The 15,400-nt window shown below is 42.5% G+C and overlaps 1 protein-coding gene across 3 annotated transcripts in view; it reads left to right on the forward strand.

Annotated features, from left to right (window-relative positions):
* GPR50 (G protein-coupled receptor 50) overlaps positions 1-15,092 on the forward strand; it is a 32,049-nt gene extending 16,957 nt beyond the window's left edge. The window contains exons 1-2 of one of the 3 annotated variants that reach the window (XM_057425184.1): positions 6,924-7,902; positions 13,036-15,092. In XM_057425184.1, coding sequence (XP_057281167.1) covers positions 7,899-7,902; positions 13,036-13,901 — 870 coding nt within the window. In that variant the 5' untranslated portion in view covers positions 6,924-7,898 and the 3' untranslated portion in view covers positions 13,902-15,092. Of the gene's footprint in view, positions 1-6,923; positions 7,903-8,202; positions 8,353-13,035 lie in introns of those variants that run through there. The other 2 variants (XM_057425183.1, XM_057425185.1) reach the window with 2 other exon arrangements.
* Positions 15,093-15,400: the final 308 nt, after the last annotated feature.

Below are 15,400 nucleotides of genomic sequence, written 5' to 3' on the forward strand. Positions count from 1 at the left end.
AAAAAGCTTGAAGCTAACGGGTGTGTGATATGGAAGCATCACCCACGAACATGCTGTAGGATGCACTATGGTGACATAAGGCACAAACTATTTTTCTCATCATGTGCCCAAAGGCTCTGAACCCAACACTTGAAAGAAATGGCAAACGGGTTTGTTTTCAGAGGGCTTGCTCTATGCAGTCTCTGACATGTTACCCTGGCTCAGGGCTGCATGTTGTGAACTGAGCATTTTAAACTCCAGCTTTGCCTATGGGGAAGTGAAGGAGTGTATGCTACTTCTCCTTGCAGAGGTTACAGTGATTCAGTGAGAACTGACTTTGGCTTCCCATGACATGACAATCTGAGGGGGAAAAAGCCGTTATGAAACCTGGCTTAAATGGCTAATGTGAAATGCAGATGTGTCATTTCGCATTGCCCCAGTGTCCACAGAGGCAGGGCTGAGCCTTCTGCTGCTGCCACGGGTCTTACCTTTTTCTTTGAAAGTGTCAAAAGCAGAACGCAAGTTGCACTTTTGGGTCCCTAGAGGGAGTGTGCAGTGCCTCATCCCTGTGGCTTCCCTAGCGTTCCCTTCGGTCTTTGTTCCCTTCCTCACTGTCTCCTTGTTTTTCTGTTTCTTCAGCCCAACATTATATGCAGACAACAGGCAGAGAAGTGGGAGGTGGTATTGTTTTCCTTCTTCCATCTCTGCAGTCTAGAGCTATCCCAGTAGGGTGGGAGCACCATACTCCTGCTGTCATATCCATCACTGCATGAATTTGAGGGTGGCTTCTGAATTTTAAATGAACTAGCAGCAGTTCTAAGCATCGTCCTGAATGTCTTGCTCTTGCTCTTGCTCCTGTGTTTTCTCTATTTGTTAAATTCAGCCTCATGTTAGACAGGGTGTTGTCTTGCTGGCTTTGCAGCAGGAAGGCAATGCAGTAGGAAAGAACATTTTACTCATCAGTTTTTTCTGCTTTCATGTTTGATGCCAGTCTTTGCAGTCACATCTGTGAGTACTGCAAGAGAGTAGGAAATCCACCCAGTTGTGTTGCTGTAGGTGCTTAGTTCATCCTAGCAGTAGTTTGTCTCAGGCTTCTTTTCACTTAAAACCCTTATGTCATCTTCGTGTTATTCTTGAATATGTTTCCTCCTGCCCTACTTTGTGTCCCAAGAATGAAAAAGTTAACAATTGACATTAAGGGTTTTACAGACAACTGATTTTTAATACTTCCTGCAGGAAGAGTTTGAGAGGAAAGATGCTCAAAGGTTGAGAGGAAAGATGCTCAAAGGTTGAGAGGAAAGATGCTCAAAGGTTGAGAGGAAAGATGCACCAAGCTGCAGTTCTGCCTGAGAGGGCATTCTGGCTCCAGCCAGTTCTTTTGCTAAATATTCTTTCCCAGCTTTCATTTCAGAATATGACCATTTAATACTGGAAGAAAATACAGCCTCCTGTTCTTACTCTTAGGTTGTCCCCTATTGGCTCTCAAACTTGTGAGACTTCTGAAGTGTTGAGATGTGTGTGTTTATGTTTCCATCCAGGGATCAGGCAGTGGTTAGACTGCATGTCCTCAAATGAGCACAAGATGGTCATGTGTTACAGTAAAAATCCCTGCTGGTGAAAAGTGAAGTCATTAATTTCCTAAGTTAGTTTTGCAAAACCCAATTCTTTTGTGTTATAAGGAAGAATAAAATAGTGGTTTTGACATCTTCAGAAGAGAAGGCTTCCATTTAAAACTTTCTTGGAAACAGAAACACTTCAGTTTTATCAAGAAAGTATAAACGAGCTTGAGATCTCAGTGAAATATTCTGCTCCTGTTTTCTTCATTCATAAATTCCTCCTTGGTTGATGCACTGGAAGTTACGTTTTCTGAACTGCTGAAGAGCAAAGCCAAATGCTCTTGTTCCAAACAGAAAGTTGTTTGTACAACCTGTATACTGGAGTGTGCTGAGCAATCAGAAAGCACGTGAGAAAAGAGCAGTTCAACTTGTTGCCAACCCTCCCATTTTCAGGTTTTTTAAATTACAAAGTTTCTCTAGTTTCTTGGATGGAATAACACAGATCCAGATCCAACAAGCAGTCTGCCTTCAGTGCACTGAGAAATTGTTCTTCATTTTCTGGGATAGGTTAATTTCATTTAGGTAAGGCAAGGCAAAAGGAACAGGCTTTTTGGGACATTGCCAAGTAAGAAGATTAAGTCAGCATCAAATCCATTAGTGAATTGATTTATCTACTTTGGCCAACACCATTTCAGCCTCTTTGTCTTGCCTTTTTCTCTCTCTTGGGTAGTAATTTAAGTAATTCACAATCTTGCATTACATAGTGGTTGCTCTGCTTAAAACTAGGTTTACTGCTCCCTGAATGTTTTTTAAGCGGATCTAATTCAGTTTTGTCTTTTTCATGGCAACTTTTTCTTCTTATGTGAATGTACCAGTTCTTTGAAAACTCATGTGACGTTGTTTCTGGGAATATGCAATCCTAATTGTTGTAGGCTACTGCAGAACACACCTGCAATGAAGTTGCCCCTTAATTGCACAAGTATACGTGTCCATTATTATTCAGTGTCTGCTCTGACCTTTCTTTCAGAAGCCCTGTTCCTAGGCTTCGTAGTTGGCCTTCCTGTAGTTGTCTCACCGGTCTTTGTTTTTCCTCATTTTAGTTTCCTACTGATTAGAGGATTGGAACCTTGTGAGCAATGGTTATGGTGTCAGTTGAAGTCAACCTCTGAGGGACACTTTTTCTGCCTTTGGTGTATTTATAATATGTCTGTCTTTTGTGGATTCTTTGCCAATTTCCTAGGCTTGGATTTTGCAAGTTCTATCAAGAAACATGTATGACATGAGCAACAACATCTCAACAGTATTGTGATTTTCTTGGTCTTTAGTGTCATTCATACAGAAGATGCATTAAACGTGGAGCGTCAAAATGAAGCCGGTTTTCTTGTCAGCTGCTGCTGTGTCATGGGAGTATGAACTAGTCTGAACTAGACTGAAACTCACCCTGGTCTGACGTTTTGTAACAGTTGAATTACCTGGTTTCATGAAAAACTGGAGGACACCCTATACGTTTTCTAATGAGTGCAATCACTCACAATGCCCCTGCTCTGCTGGGGACCAGTTTCCATTGTGTAGAAACTCATTTAATTATTTATTTTAATGAATCATCCAATTTCCTATAAAATGTGTAAAAAGTTGGCCTTCAGGAACAAAAATTACTGGGGAAAGGCAGGCAGTGTGGTCAGACACACTTTTTTTCTCTAGGAAACCAGGGTGAAAACAAGAGAGATGAGCAGCACTGATACTCTGAGATTTATACCTATGAGGGAAGAGTGTATTCATGTCCAGCTGGCATTGGTAGGTCCTTTTACTGTGAACACCATCTTCATGTGTTGGGAATATCTGTAATTTTTTGTTTACTAGTAAAGATATAGCAGCAGCTCCATATCTAACAGCTTGTTCGTATCTGGAGTCTCCAACCATGCATCTTTGTTCTTGATATTTCTGTCTCCTGAGGAAGATGATGACAGACCTGTTTTATGTATTTACCGGAACTGACTTGCTGGAAGCTGACATTGCTGTAAATGCTGCCATTATCCCAAAGCAGCCTCTGTGTGTGCTTTAGCCCATGCCTGTCTTTCAGGCAGTCTGAGAAAATTGTGGCATTTACCATAACAGTGATTCGCAGTGCCTTGTCTTCCATAATTGCCAGATCATATGAGGATTGTGCAGAAATTTCTGATTTAAAAAGCACAAATAATAAAGTGAAGTAAAAAGAATAGGTGTGCTCCTCTCAAAGGACACTCCAATGTCCGTAGTGCAGCTGTAGCTGCTCCTTCTTTGCAGATGCTTCAGTAGATATTGCTTCCATGGAGCCAAATGCCTTTTGGGTCTCTGCCACACAGGCTTAAACATTCCCATGCTGAGCACGGGGAACAGGGTCCTGCAGTGTGTTGTGCTGCGCATGTGTATCAGGAGCACAGGGGGCATTTTGGTCTTTTGATGAAAATTTCATTGCTTTTGCTCTTAGTGCTTCAATGTTCTTTGCTTGTTCCTTTCCTGAGTAGATACTGCAGTTACGTATAGCAATGTCTTGTACAGTTTCTGGCAGTTTTAGTGGCTTCAGTCTTGTTTGCTGTTATGTACTGCTATTATCATGGCTAGGGTTACAAAGCCACACTGTTGTACATAGACAGCAAAGCTCTTTTGCTCACATGAGAAAGTGTTCAGTTTTGGGAAGCTAAGAGGTTGTGTGTGAGCTTTTTGTTAAGTGAGACCCACTGGGAGATGTGCAAGCAGCAGGAGCCTAAAGGGGAAATCAAGGCTGGACCTCAGTTCCTGAGGCCATGGTCTCTGGGAACAAGAAATTAGCCTTGGTCTCCAGTTACAAAGAGAGAATTGTCTGCAGGCTCTGTGTGACCACCTCTGTTCCAAAATAGGAACCATAAGCCACATCACTGCTTTCTCAGATGATGACCCATGAGGCCATAGGGAGATTCTACCTGTGTCAGGAGGGCAACAGCGTGTTTGTTCTCATGCAGTGTGATTTACAATCGACCTTTCCAATTATCCCCTAGAAATCAGCTGGGGAGTTTTCTCTGGAAGAGATCTTCAGGTGCCTTGCAAACTGGCCCAGGCTGCAAACATGGAAGTGTTGAAAGTTTGGGAATGGACCATGATCACATTCAATTGCATCCAGCTTTAAGCATGAAACAGTTCCAAGTCAAGTGGAAGCTGAAGGCTAACTGCTGGATGCAGCAATCAATTTAGGAATTAGCCAAGGGCTCTTCTTACTCAGACCATCATTGCTATGAATCCCCAGTGATGTTAACCCAGTTAGTTCTGTCCTTTTCCAGGGCCAGCAGCTCCAGACACCTTTAGCAGCAAAATGTGCTTCTGGTACCATGGTGGGGTAGTGACTCCATCGAGTTGCACGAAGAGTGTTGCCTACTGAATTTTACAGTTGCATGCGTTGCAGCTCAGCATTTCATATCTAAACCCCTTATGGCTTGGGAGACTGGGGGAAACACCAGGACAGGTAAATAGGGCTGTACTTCTGCTGGTTTTATCCTTCTTTTGGTTGTTCTTGCATATCACAGGCTCCTGAGCATGCTCTGCACAGGGCTGTTCAAAAGGAAGTGTTTGGTTTGGAGAACTGCCCAAGAGCCAAAAGGTGAGCATATCAGAATTGTTTTAATTTCTGTTTCTATTCTCCCTTCCACTGCACACCACCCTTGTACTTTCAAACATCAGTGGAGGCACGGAAGGCCAGACTTCTGCTGTTGGAGCAGGAAACCAAAATATACAGAGGCAGTGGTTTGCTCATGCTACATGGCAGCTAACTGGGAAAAGTCCTGGTTCATAAGAAGTGTGGGTCTCTTGTTTGTCCTTACAGTTAGTGCTCTAGTATGAGACTAGGTCTGCCTAATTAAATGCATAATTATGCAATGTGATCACTTCCTGCCCTCTAAAGAAATACAGAACAAAACTTGTCAGCACTGCACCCTCATGCTGTGGTATAATCAGGGGTTGGCTGGCTGGTTATGCACTTCATTTGGTTATTTCTTCAGTGTTTATTTTGGGCTTGTTTGAAGCATAATCATCCTGTCCCTCTGGAAATCAGCATCCTTCAGGCAAAAGGTATAACTTGGCTTGCAGGATGCTTTTCAGTCCTGAGCATTTCTTGGTAGCTGTTGTGGTACCTCTACAAAATCAACCTCAGATGTGACTCGTGTAAGCCTTGTGCTCTCCTGTTCCCCCCTGGCAATCCCAGCAGCCTTCCTAGGTGAAACCACTGCCTGTTGGTATAGATAATTTGGGAGTGCTGATGCTCTGGGACACGTATGGCCTTGACCTATCTGGGAAGAAGGAAACGCGTGGTCTGGCCTGGGATGGCACTGGTACTGTTGCTACAGAGCCATCAGCACCCTCTGCGTTGAATGTTTCCGTATTTTTAAGGAATATTGTAACATCAAGTGAATAATGGTAAAATTCAGTCTGGTAAGATTTATTACTTCAATATTGGAGGGTTCCAGCTGATACCAGATTAACGTATTCATAGGATTTTAGGAACTGCTTGAGTAACAGTTACCTTTTAATCTGAAATCTTTGCAAGGGTCTCGTGTCACTTCTGTGCTAATGATTCAGCCTGTCTTTATAAGAGGTTGAATTTCTTTACATAGTGTTTTGAGACTAAATATGAAAGAGGGAAAATGACCCTTAATTTTAGCAAGTTCCCATTTGGTTTAACAGCTGCTGTGATTTCTGTCTTGTCTTTTCGGCTGCATTTGCCACTTTGGCAGTGTGTTTTTGGCTGTCAGAGTCTTACAGAGTTCTAATGAAGTGCAACACTTTTTTCTTTTCCCCACAGCTGTTATTTGTCATTTGATATAAATCTTCCTTATTAGAGTTTTGTTCCTGAATAAATGATAAAAGGACAGTTAGTATCAGAAGGCAGTGCTGGCATAAGAGTTTCTGCTTTGTTGCTAACTTCTGTTTGCTTTTAAGATATCTGAAACTCTGAAAACTGGAAGTTGTTCTGCACTGGTACTAAAACACAATGGCCCTTAATAAAGGTCCAGAAGAAGATGCAATTAGAATGATTTTTGTTCAGTAAAGAGTGAATGTCCAGCTACCATCTGTGTCACACCAAGGGAAAGATCACCTCCTTCAACTTTTTCCCAATATAATGATAAGTGATAGAAAGAATGCTATGGAATCATGTGCATGTGGCTGGTCACTAATTTTTAGCCTATTCCACAGACTCCTGAGCTCAGATACAAATTTGAATCTGGCTGGCCTTAGCCAAATGGAAGTTATGAATCTCCAGGATGTAAAAATTGTAGATGATTGCTGTGCTCAATTACAGCAACTGAAGGTGTGGCTCAAATATGGTTTTGACAGCAATACAATTAGAAGGTCATGACTTAAAAGTAAGTCTAAAACCCAATAATCTGGTCCTCCACCTGGCACTGTAGGCAATTCCTTTCTTTAACCATCAGCCAAAATAATACATGGTACATAACAAAATAAAGGTAACTGAAGTGCTGAGGAGCTGGTCTTTTCTACTTCATTTAATACTGTGAGGGCTTTTTGCCTCCTCCTGGAAGCAGGTGTTTCTCACAGGTCCAGAGGAAAAGACAGCTTTCATGCAACTGTGGTGATACACTGATGAGATGGCTAATAATGGAGCTTGCAGTTGTGATGCCAAAGTGATGCCTGAATGGCTGGTCATGGAAAGGCACAGGAGGAGGCTGAGAGTCCATGTTGCTGGCTGCCTCCTGCTCTGCCTTCATGTTGCTCCTGTGTGAACGCAAGGCTAGCGCAGCACTGAGCACCCACAGTTTTCCCGTAGGGAATGATGCCAGTAAACCAGGTAATGGTTGGTAGCCCAGAGCATGCTGCTGTTCTCTGGCTTCATGAGTGTGCTGAGATCTCAAAGGTTTTTTTGCCAGGAAAAGGTTAAATTGTTCCGGAGTTTTATCCTTTTGTCTAGGACCTTCCTGGCGTCCTTAAATTGGATATTTCCATGTTCTCTGATCTTACATCCTAAGGGTGCTGTGGGCTGGCAATACCTCCTGTCCTGTCCATTACCCTCTGGATCACTTTATGCAGCACAGTCAACATTTGAGACCAGCTGGCAGCCCAACTGCATTGTCTGTTTAACTGCAGGAAACCATCCTTTATCCCCCTCTGAATCCTGATGGAGTAATGATGACAGATAATTGATTGAATGCTTTTTCCTTTCTTTTGTTTAATTCCTCTCTTTGAGCAGGCTCCCCAGATACACAAATAAAATCCTTAATTAAAATTTGTGGATTAATTAATAGAACAACAGATCTTTTTCTTTTCCTGTTGCCACAATATCACAGAGAGTTTCTCTGCTTTTTACTTGTGCTCCCCTGTCAAACATTTTCAGCTGTCAAAATGGGTAAGTACACGCTGGGCTGTTGTGCAGGCACATCAGATGCATCAGTGCTTTTTAGAATGCTGGAAAGAAACAGCAATTTAATAGTCTGGGATTTCTCATGTGCTGTTTTGTTGCTTGCGTGGAGCAGTGTCTTGGGTTATAGTCCCCTATAGAAGGTGGGGTAAACACCATCTTTGCTGGAGTGTTCCTTCAGGTTTTGTGATGTAAGAAATGCTTGTCAGAGTGAGGGCTGCAGGATCAGGATCCCCCAACATCGCACTACTATTACCTGCTTAAATTGCAGCAGTTTATGATCAATATGATTGACATCTTTGTATTATAAAAAGAAAAAAAAAACTGGTTTGGAATTGTTTTCTGTAAACTGCCACTCAGTTTGCAGAGCTGAGCATGCACTTCATGTCTGCAGACTGGAAGTTGGTGCAATACAAGCAAACGCACAGCAAATGGCAGGTAAAAACAAACAAGAAAAGGAGGCTATCAAAGCTAATAAAGAGTCTTGTTGCATGCTGAATAAAGCTTTTATGATTTTATCTTTTTGCTCGGGGCAAACAGTACATTTTGTTTCTGTTCTGCAGTGAGCATAAGCTTTGGGAGGTTAAGCAGAGAGTATTAGGTTATGGTAAGTGGTTATCAGAGGCTTGCTTTACAGTCATGGCCTGTTAAATTGTTTACTGAACCTTATTTTGTATCTCTGTGGTTGATGTGAGTCTTAATTCCAGTTTATCTCACTTTAAACATGAGTCTGTTGAGTTTTTCATAAAACTTGAAAGGACGAACATAAAGTTTAAGGTGCTTTTTATTACAAGCCACAAATGTTAAGGTGTCACCACAGAAACACCAGTCATTATGTCATTGTGTATCTTGGCAAGTTTTATCAACACAGGGTTTTATACCTGCTGTTCTACAACTGTCAGTTATTCTGGTTGCATTTGAACAGATGCCAGGATCTGCTCTCTTCTGGGAAGAGGCTGGGACAGTAGCGGGCTGGTCATGCGGTGAGCCCCCATGGCACTCATGTCCATCATGCTTATGGGTCTGCTGACCTTGATGCTGTTGTACATGATTTGTTTGCCTCAAAATGCTGTGTTGGGCACTGGCTATTTGGGAGCACCTCGGCTGCCTGCAAAGTGGCTGGCAGGAATGGGCAATCTGGACAGCAAAGCCCTCTTTCCTCCTCAAATGGAGCAGAAGCTGGTCTGCAAACCTGGCTTTTTGCTTTGGTGCATCTCCTGTCACTCAGGATGTTTCAATTTCAGCACTGGGTTTACAGATAAGTGTTAATTCCAGGCTGCATTGAGCATCTTGAGTATCTTGTTAACCTGAATCAAACAGTTCTGTAGTATTTTAGCAGGGACTGTGAGCATAAGAGAGCTTTATATGGACAGCAGAACAAGAGTTTTAGGTGCTTGCTTTGGACATTCTGAGATGTAGAAAAATAGCCAATTTTCAGAAAATGTTTTTACACATCCCTGCTGCCATTTAACCCCACTTCTAGGTTTAGGATACCTAAAGCACAGCCTGTGTGTATCCAAAGACAGCCCACAGCTGTCCCTGTGTGGGAACAGCAGGGAGAGGCTTGATCTCTGCAACTGCAGCTTGTGCACCGAGGGATTTCCAAAGCCTCTTGAGGCAGCAGGGCCAGTGACCCTTGTGTTTGTGCAGTGATGCCCAATTAGTCTCCGTAGGAGAATTATATCCTTTTGTATGAAAGTCAGGTGCTGTTCGGGCAGCCTGCTGTTGAAGACCTTTATATATGTGGTTTATCAGTTTTCAGAACTCATTGTGGTATTTCCACATTTCCTAGCAGCAGGACTTGACAGTAAATCCTCAGATAAACTGTGATGTTGGATAATCCAGGTGAAATGAGAAGCAGGGCCAGGGAACTGCTGCAACACAGGAGCAGGCTGTTGAAGTGAGCCAAAACAGGATTACTGAAGTTTGGGAGGGAGGCAAGGAGCTCAAAGGTGCAAGTATTAGGGCACAAGGTATTCTGGGATAAATTCCATTTTGTATTACTTACTCATACATGCTTTGATCCTGCTCTGCTGCTGGGCTTCAGGCTGTTCCATGTTTTGATTTGTTCTCCCAAACAAGTTGTGGCTTACACTGTGAGCAGTGTACCATACCCTGGTAATCTATAGCTTTGTGTTGGACCTCTGTAATGTGAGAGGTTTTATAGTTGCTCTGAAAAGGTGGCCAGGTCAGTATTATCAGTGTGCTTGTAACACGCTTTCCTCCACTAGCCATGCCTCTTTGCGTATGACTCCATAACTGGGTAACAGAGCCAGCAACTGGCTAATAAAAACAGGACGGAAAATGTGAAAGCTCATGAGGAAATATACTCCCATGCCAACAAAGAGAAAAAGATACATCGGAAAATAGTGCCACGGAAGCAGATAATTTTAAATTTGAGATCAAGTCCAGCTGGTACTTTTATGGGCAGGACTCCTTTGGTTTAAAGTGGAAAAATGTAAAAAAAAACCCTACAGTAGTGGAGACCATTGACAGGAGACTGCTCTTTACCTTCCCTAAAAGCCACACATCAGATGGCTTCCCATTCTGCAGTGGTTTTGGGAGTGAGGGTCCAATCAGAGGACAAAGATACAAGTCTTTGGCCACAGGGTGCAGCACACGGTGGTCTCACAGCAAACTAGGGACTGCAGGCTGAAGCAGTGTTTCAGTCAAGTGACTCATTTTGATAATTAGGCAACAGCCAGTTCCCATACTTTGAAGGATATGTTCTGCTTCAGAGGCATGCAGTGTGCCCCTTCTTTGTACTCATGCACTGATTTTTCAGGACTGACTGGCAAGTGGCTTTTATATGGCTCTGACCTTCATGTTCATCTTGCCAGAAGAAAAATGTGAAGTTGACCACATTGCCAAATGAAATGGAAAATGGATTTGTTTCTGTGAAATAGTACTAAGCAAACCTTTCTGATCTTATTTTCAGGTATTCATTACCCTGCCAGGGTGTTAGTTCTTCTAGTTGGTAGGACAGCCAAGACTGCAAGGTGAAAGCACAGAGTAGGGGACGGCATGTTTGCTCTTCAGATAGAAATGGAGATTATTCTTGTCTTGATAAACTCCTCTTATTTCTTTTCCTGCTGGAGCAACATGCAATGAAGTGGTGTCAAAATAATAGAATCATAGAATAGTTAGGGTTTAAAAGGAGCTTAAGATCATCTAGTTCCAACCCCATATAATACGCACTACAGGACAATAATACAATACTGCACTCTTGGATTAAATCCAAATTACTAAATCTATTCTAGGAATATTATTTTAACAGATTCCCCTGCCCCCCCAATATTTCTACTTCAACTGTTCAAGTCAGTGAAGAAAGACTGACAGAGACTGCTCATTGCTCCCAGCAGCTGGCAGTGATGTGAAGCTGATAATTTTCCCTATGATTTTGCTAAACTTTGGATTAAATCCACTGATGTGCTGTTTTAAGTAGGGAATATCCAGCTCTGTTCTGCTTTGCCTGAGTCAGGCCTGGGTGTTGGATGTGGCTGTCTTCAATCCCTAGCAAATACAGAGGCTTGCTCTCCAACCTCCTGTTTATGTGAATGTGTATCCAAGTGGGACAGGTCCAGTGAAAAGGGAGGGTTGTGGCTCCATCAATGGAGTCTGTCTCCAGCATCCCCTGGAAGTCTCCTAGATTGGGTTACTGATCTGTCTGTCTCTGTTTTGCTGTCTTGAAAACTGTTTTGGAAAACCTTTTCAAGAGGAAATCCTGGTGCTGGGGACACATTTTGTATGTATTTTTGATCAAATGAATAAAAGATTTGCTGCACAAGAGTATTCCTTCTCTAGGGTGCCTGCATGAGCACTGAGCCTGACCAGAGGTGGGTCTGCCCTTGAGAGTGAGCATAAATAGAGGTAATTATATGGGCACCAGGTTCAGTGACTACAATTTAAAAGGCTCTAAGTGAGATATTAGATCAGCAGCAGTAAGGCACAGCAGCCGCAGAAGTCGTGTGCTGTGGTAAACCTGTGTATGTGAAATCTCCCTCTAAAAAGATTTCAACACTTTGCATCACATCTGCTAATACCTATTTTTAAAGGATGGTTGTGTCAGCTGCCTCAGCTCCACACTGCCGTGGGCTGTTCTCAAGTCTGGACTGTGTTCCAGTCAATGTGAAGTGGACTCTGCTGCCCGATATGAATGGTTGACTTGTCCTGATAGTTTTTGTTGGCAGTAAACAACTGCAGTGGCAATGTGGCTGTGATTTCTGCCAGCCCTTGGGTGTACTTTCCAAATACTGAAGCCAGTGACCCGGCTGAACTGAGGTCTCAGGGAATCCTTTCATGGGAACTACAGGAAAACATATATTTTTAGTGATTTTTTTGTATAATCTTGTAGACATCAGGATACAAGGGTTTGACGAGAAGGCTCAGGTGTGATCAATCACCTGGGATGTTGCATCCTAACACCTAGGGGCATAGATATTAACACCTTAAATGTGTTAAACATAGCTTTTCCTGATACTCTAGTGATATTTACTTTCCTACTACTGTAGATACACCTGAAGGTATTAGAAGTTATTAAAAACAGCCACTTTTTCTAGTGTACTGTCCTCTGACTGCAATGTGGAGCTCCTCCTGAAATGACAATTTTTCTGGTCATCAAAAAGCTGAATATTGACAGATATTCTTTCAACATTATAGCTGACCCTGTAGTTACAGCAGATCCCAAAAGGTATCAAGGTCCCTTTCTTAATTCCCTCCCCTACTCTGACTGGCAAACTGGACAGAAAGGCTTTTTGCCTACCTAAAAATACGCCACACTCAAATTGAGCAGTAGCATGCTGGCTGATTAACAAGAAGAGAAAATCATTCTTTCCTGCACAACTTAGTGGAACTCAGGACCCTGACCCACAGCTATAGCTGAATTAAAGGTAACACTTCAAGTTTAGAATTTTCCTGAGAAGGAATATGCAGGTTAATCATGCGTAGCTGCTCTCCATTGCTGTCACTAGTAGAGCTAAGTCTTATTTTCTAGGCTTTCAAATTCCAAATGGATGGTAAACTGAAGCCCATGAGAAGAACTCAGCCTCAAGAGGAGTTCTTTAGTGGCAAGCTGTCTACCTCAACCTATGCTAACCTCTCACTGTCTCTTCTTTTTTGTAGGCAACATCTTTGTCGTCAGTTTGTCGGTTGCAGACCTTGTAGTTGCAGTTTATCCATACCCTCTGATCTTGAGTGCCATTTTCCACAATGGATGGACCATGGGAAATGTCCACTGCCAGATAAGTGGGTTCCTGATGGGCTTAAGTGTCATTGGATCCATTTTCAACATCACAGCGATTGCAATCAACCGCTACTGCTACATCTGTCACAGCCTTCGGTATGATAAGCTTTTCAACCTGAAGAACACCTTCTGCTATCTCTGCTTGACCTGGATACTCACAGTGGTGGCAATTGTGCCAAACTTCTTTGTTGGCTCTTTGCAGTATGACCCCCGGATTTACTCCTGCACCTTTGCACAGACAGTGAGTACATCATACACCATCGCAGTGGTGGTGGTTCACTTCATCGTCCCACTGTCCATCGTGACATTTTGCTACCTGCGGATCTGGATTTTGGTGATTCAAGTCAAACACCGGGTGAGACAAGATTGCAAGCAGAAGCTCAGAGCAGCTGACATCCGGAATTTCTTGACTATGTTTGTAGTTTTTGTCCTTTTTGCTGTGTGCTGGGGACCATTAAATTTTATTGGCCTTGCTGTTTCAATTAATCCTTCACATGTGCAGCCACATATTCCAGAATGGCTTTTTGTCCTGAGCTATTTTATGGCCTATTTTAACAGCTGCCTTAATGCTGTGATTTATGGTCTTCTTAACCAGAATTTCCGGAGGGAATACAAGAGGATACTGCTGACACTCTGGACTCCCAGGTTTCTGTTCATCGATCTGTCCAAGGGTGGGACAGAAGGGATGAAAAGCAAGCCATCTCCAGCTGTAACAAACAACAACCAAGCTGAAATGCATTTATGAGTCAGAACAGTACTATTTATTCTGGATTACAGTTGTATATATAATATAAAAGAGCCTTTCTATGTGTGCATTTCACAGCTGGTGTTGCTGGGCCCCTCATGCAAGGAAGGAGTCTGCTTCTCATATGAGGAAGGGGTCTTCTACCTTTCATGTTTAGCTTATTGCTGCAAGATCAAGGCTTTGAATAATTTTCAGAATGGAAATGACTGATCTTTATTTATTTTTTTTAATATACCATCTTTCACCATGTGCCTATCTAATAGGTTTGGTTGCTTTTGCCACAAGCATTCAGTATGCATGGAGAAATGCAGTTATGCTTGAAATGCAATCTTCAAGAGCTGGCAAAATTGCTGTGTATTACAAACAAACCTGTCTCCCCTCACTCTGAATTCTATTTTTTTAGCATTAACATGACCCAAACTATAGCAAATAAAGTGGAATCTGCGTGGCTCTTCACCTTTTCAGTTAGGTACCAGTAGCAGCCAGCAGGCATACATATGGGCATGATGATGTCCAGTGTGTGTGCATTAGTTTTGCTTTTTCTTTTCTTATAAGGTTTAGAAGCTAGCCTGTGCCAGATGTGAGGCAGGCAAAAGCCAGACCTAGCGAATGTCTGATGCACTCATTTTAATTGCATATCTACAGGTATTAAGTACCCTTGCACTCTCCTTCTCAGGCCATGAGTAAGAGTATAATATATGACATAATCTAATTGCAGGAAGATACTTGGAGCCTGATTCCAATTTAGGCAGTATCCTCTCATGGCCAGCATTCATTTCAAATGTATTTCAGAAGCCCCTGATACATGAACATCATACAAAAGATGAGCATAAGAGTCCCACCTGTTTAATGCAGATGACGGCATTTAAGTTCCAGTAATATTTACACTTGCAGACAAAGGGAAAAAGGGAAAGAAGAGTTTCTTCCAACCACCTCTCCTTTTCCTAACCACAGAACATGAATTTGACAGGGGGAGAAAAGCAGTGGAGATTTTTTTTTCCATTTTATTCATGTACAAAGCTCTAATGCAAGGAGCTGCGAGAGGAAAGCTACTTACGCATATTCATGCATCAGTTCTCAGTTAAAGCCTGAACTCTGTTATTTATGTCATTGGAAACAATGTTCTTAAGTGCTGGGAAGGCCAGTATCATGTTAGAAACAAGCACACGGGCAAAGATAAGGCTGTTTCTTTAACAGAGTATGTGTGTGGGGTGATGGCAGCTGTCTGTAAATATGACTACGTCTTTTTCCCTTAGCTTCAATGTGATTTCATCTCTTTATGGTTTAAAACATGTGGATCCTGCTTTGAAACAGTCCCATAAAATCAACAGGTAAAGCTTCCCCATTGCAACTACACCTTAAGCTAGAAAGGCTTGTTGCTGGGCTACTCTCAGTAGGTACAGCAGGAGCTGCGTGATGGAGAGGAGCCGGTCTGAGCCCTGCAGCCAGACCAAAGAGTGCAGTCTTTTTGATTATGGTCAAAGCAGGACCAGGACTAG

The sequence above is a fragment of the Pezoporus wallicus genome, unplaced genomic scaffold (genome assembly GCF_028554395.1).
Source record: "Pezoporus wallicus isolate ANWC-B61680 ecotype Strahan unplaced genomic scaffold, APGP_CSIRO_Pwel_v1 scaffold_6445, whole genome shotgun sequence".
Taxonomy (NCBI): domain Eukaryota; kingdom Metazoa; phylum Chordata; class Aves; order Psittaciformes; family Psittacidae; genus Pezoporus; species Pezoporus wallicus.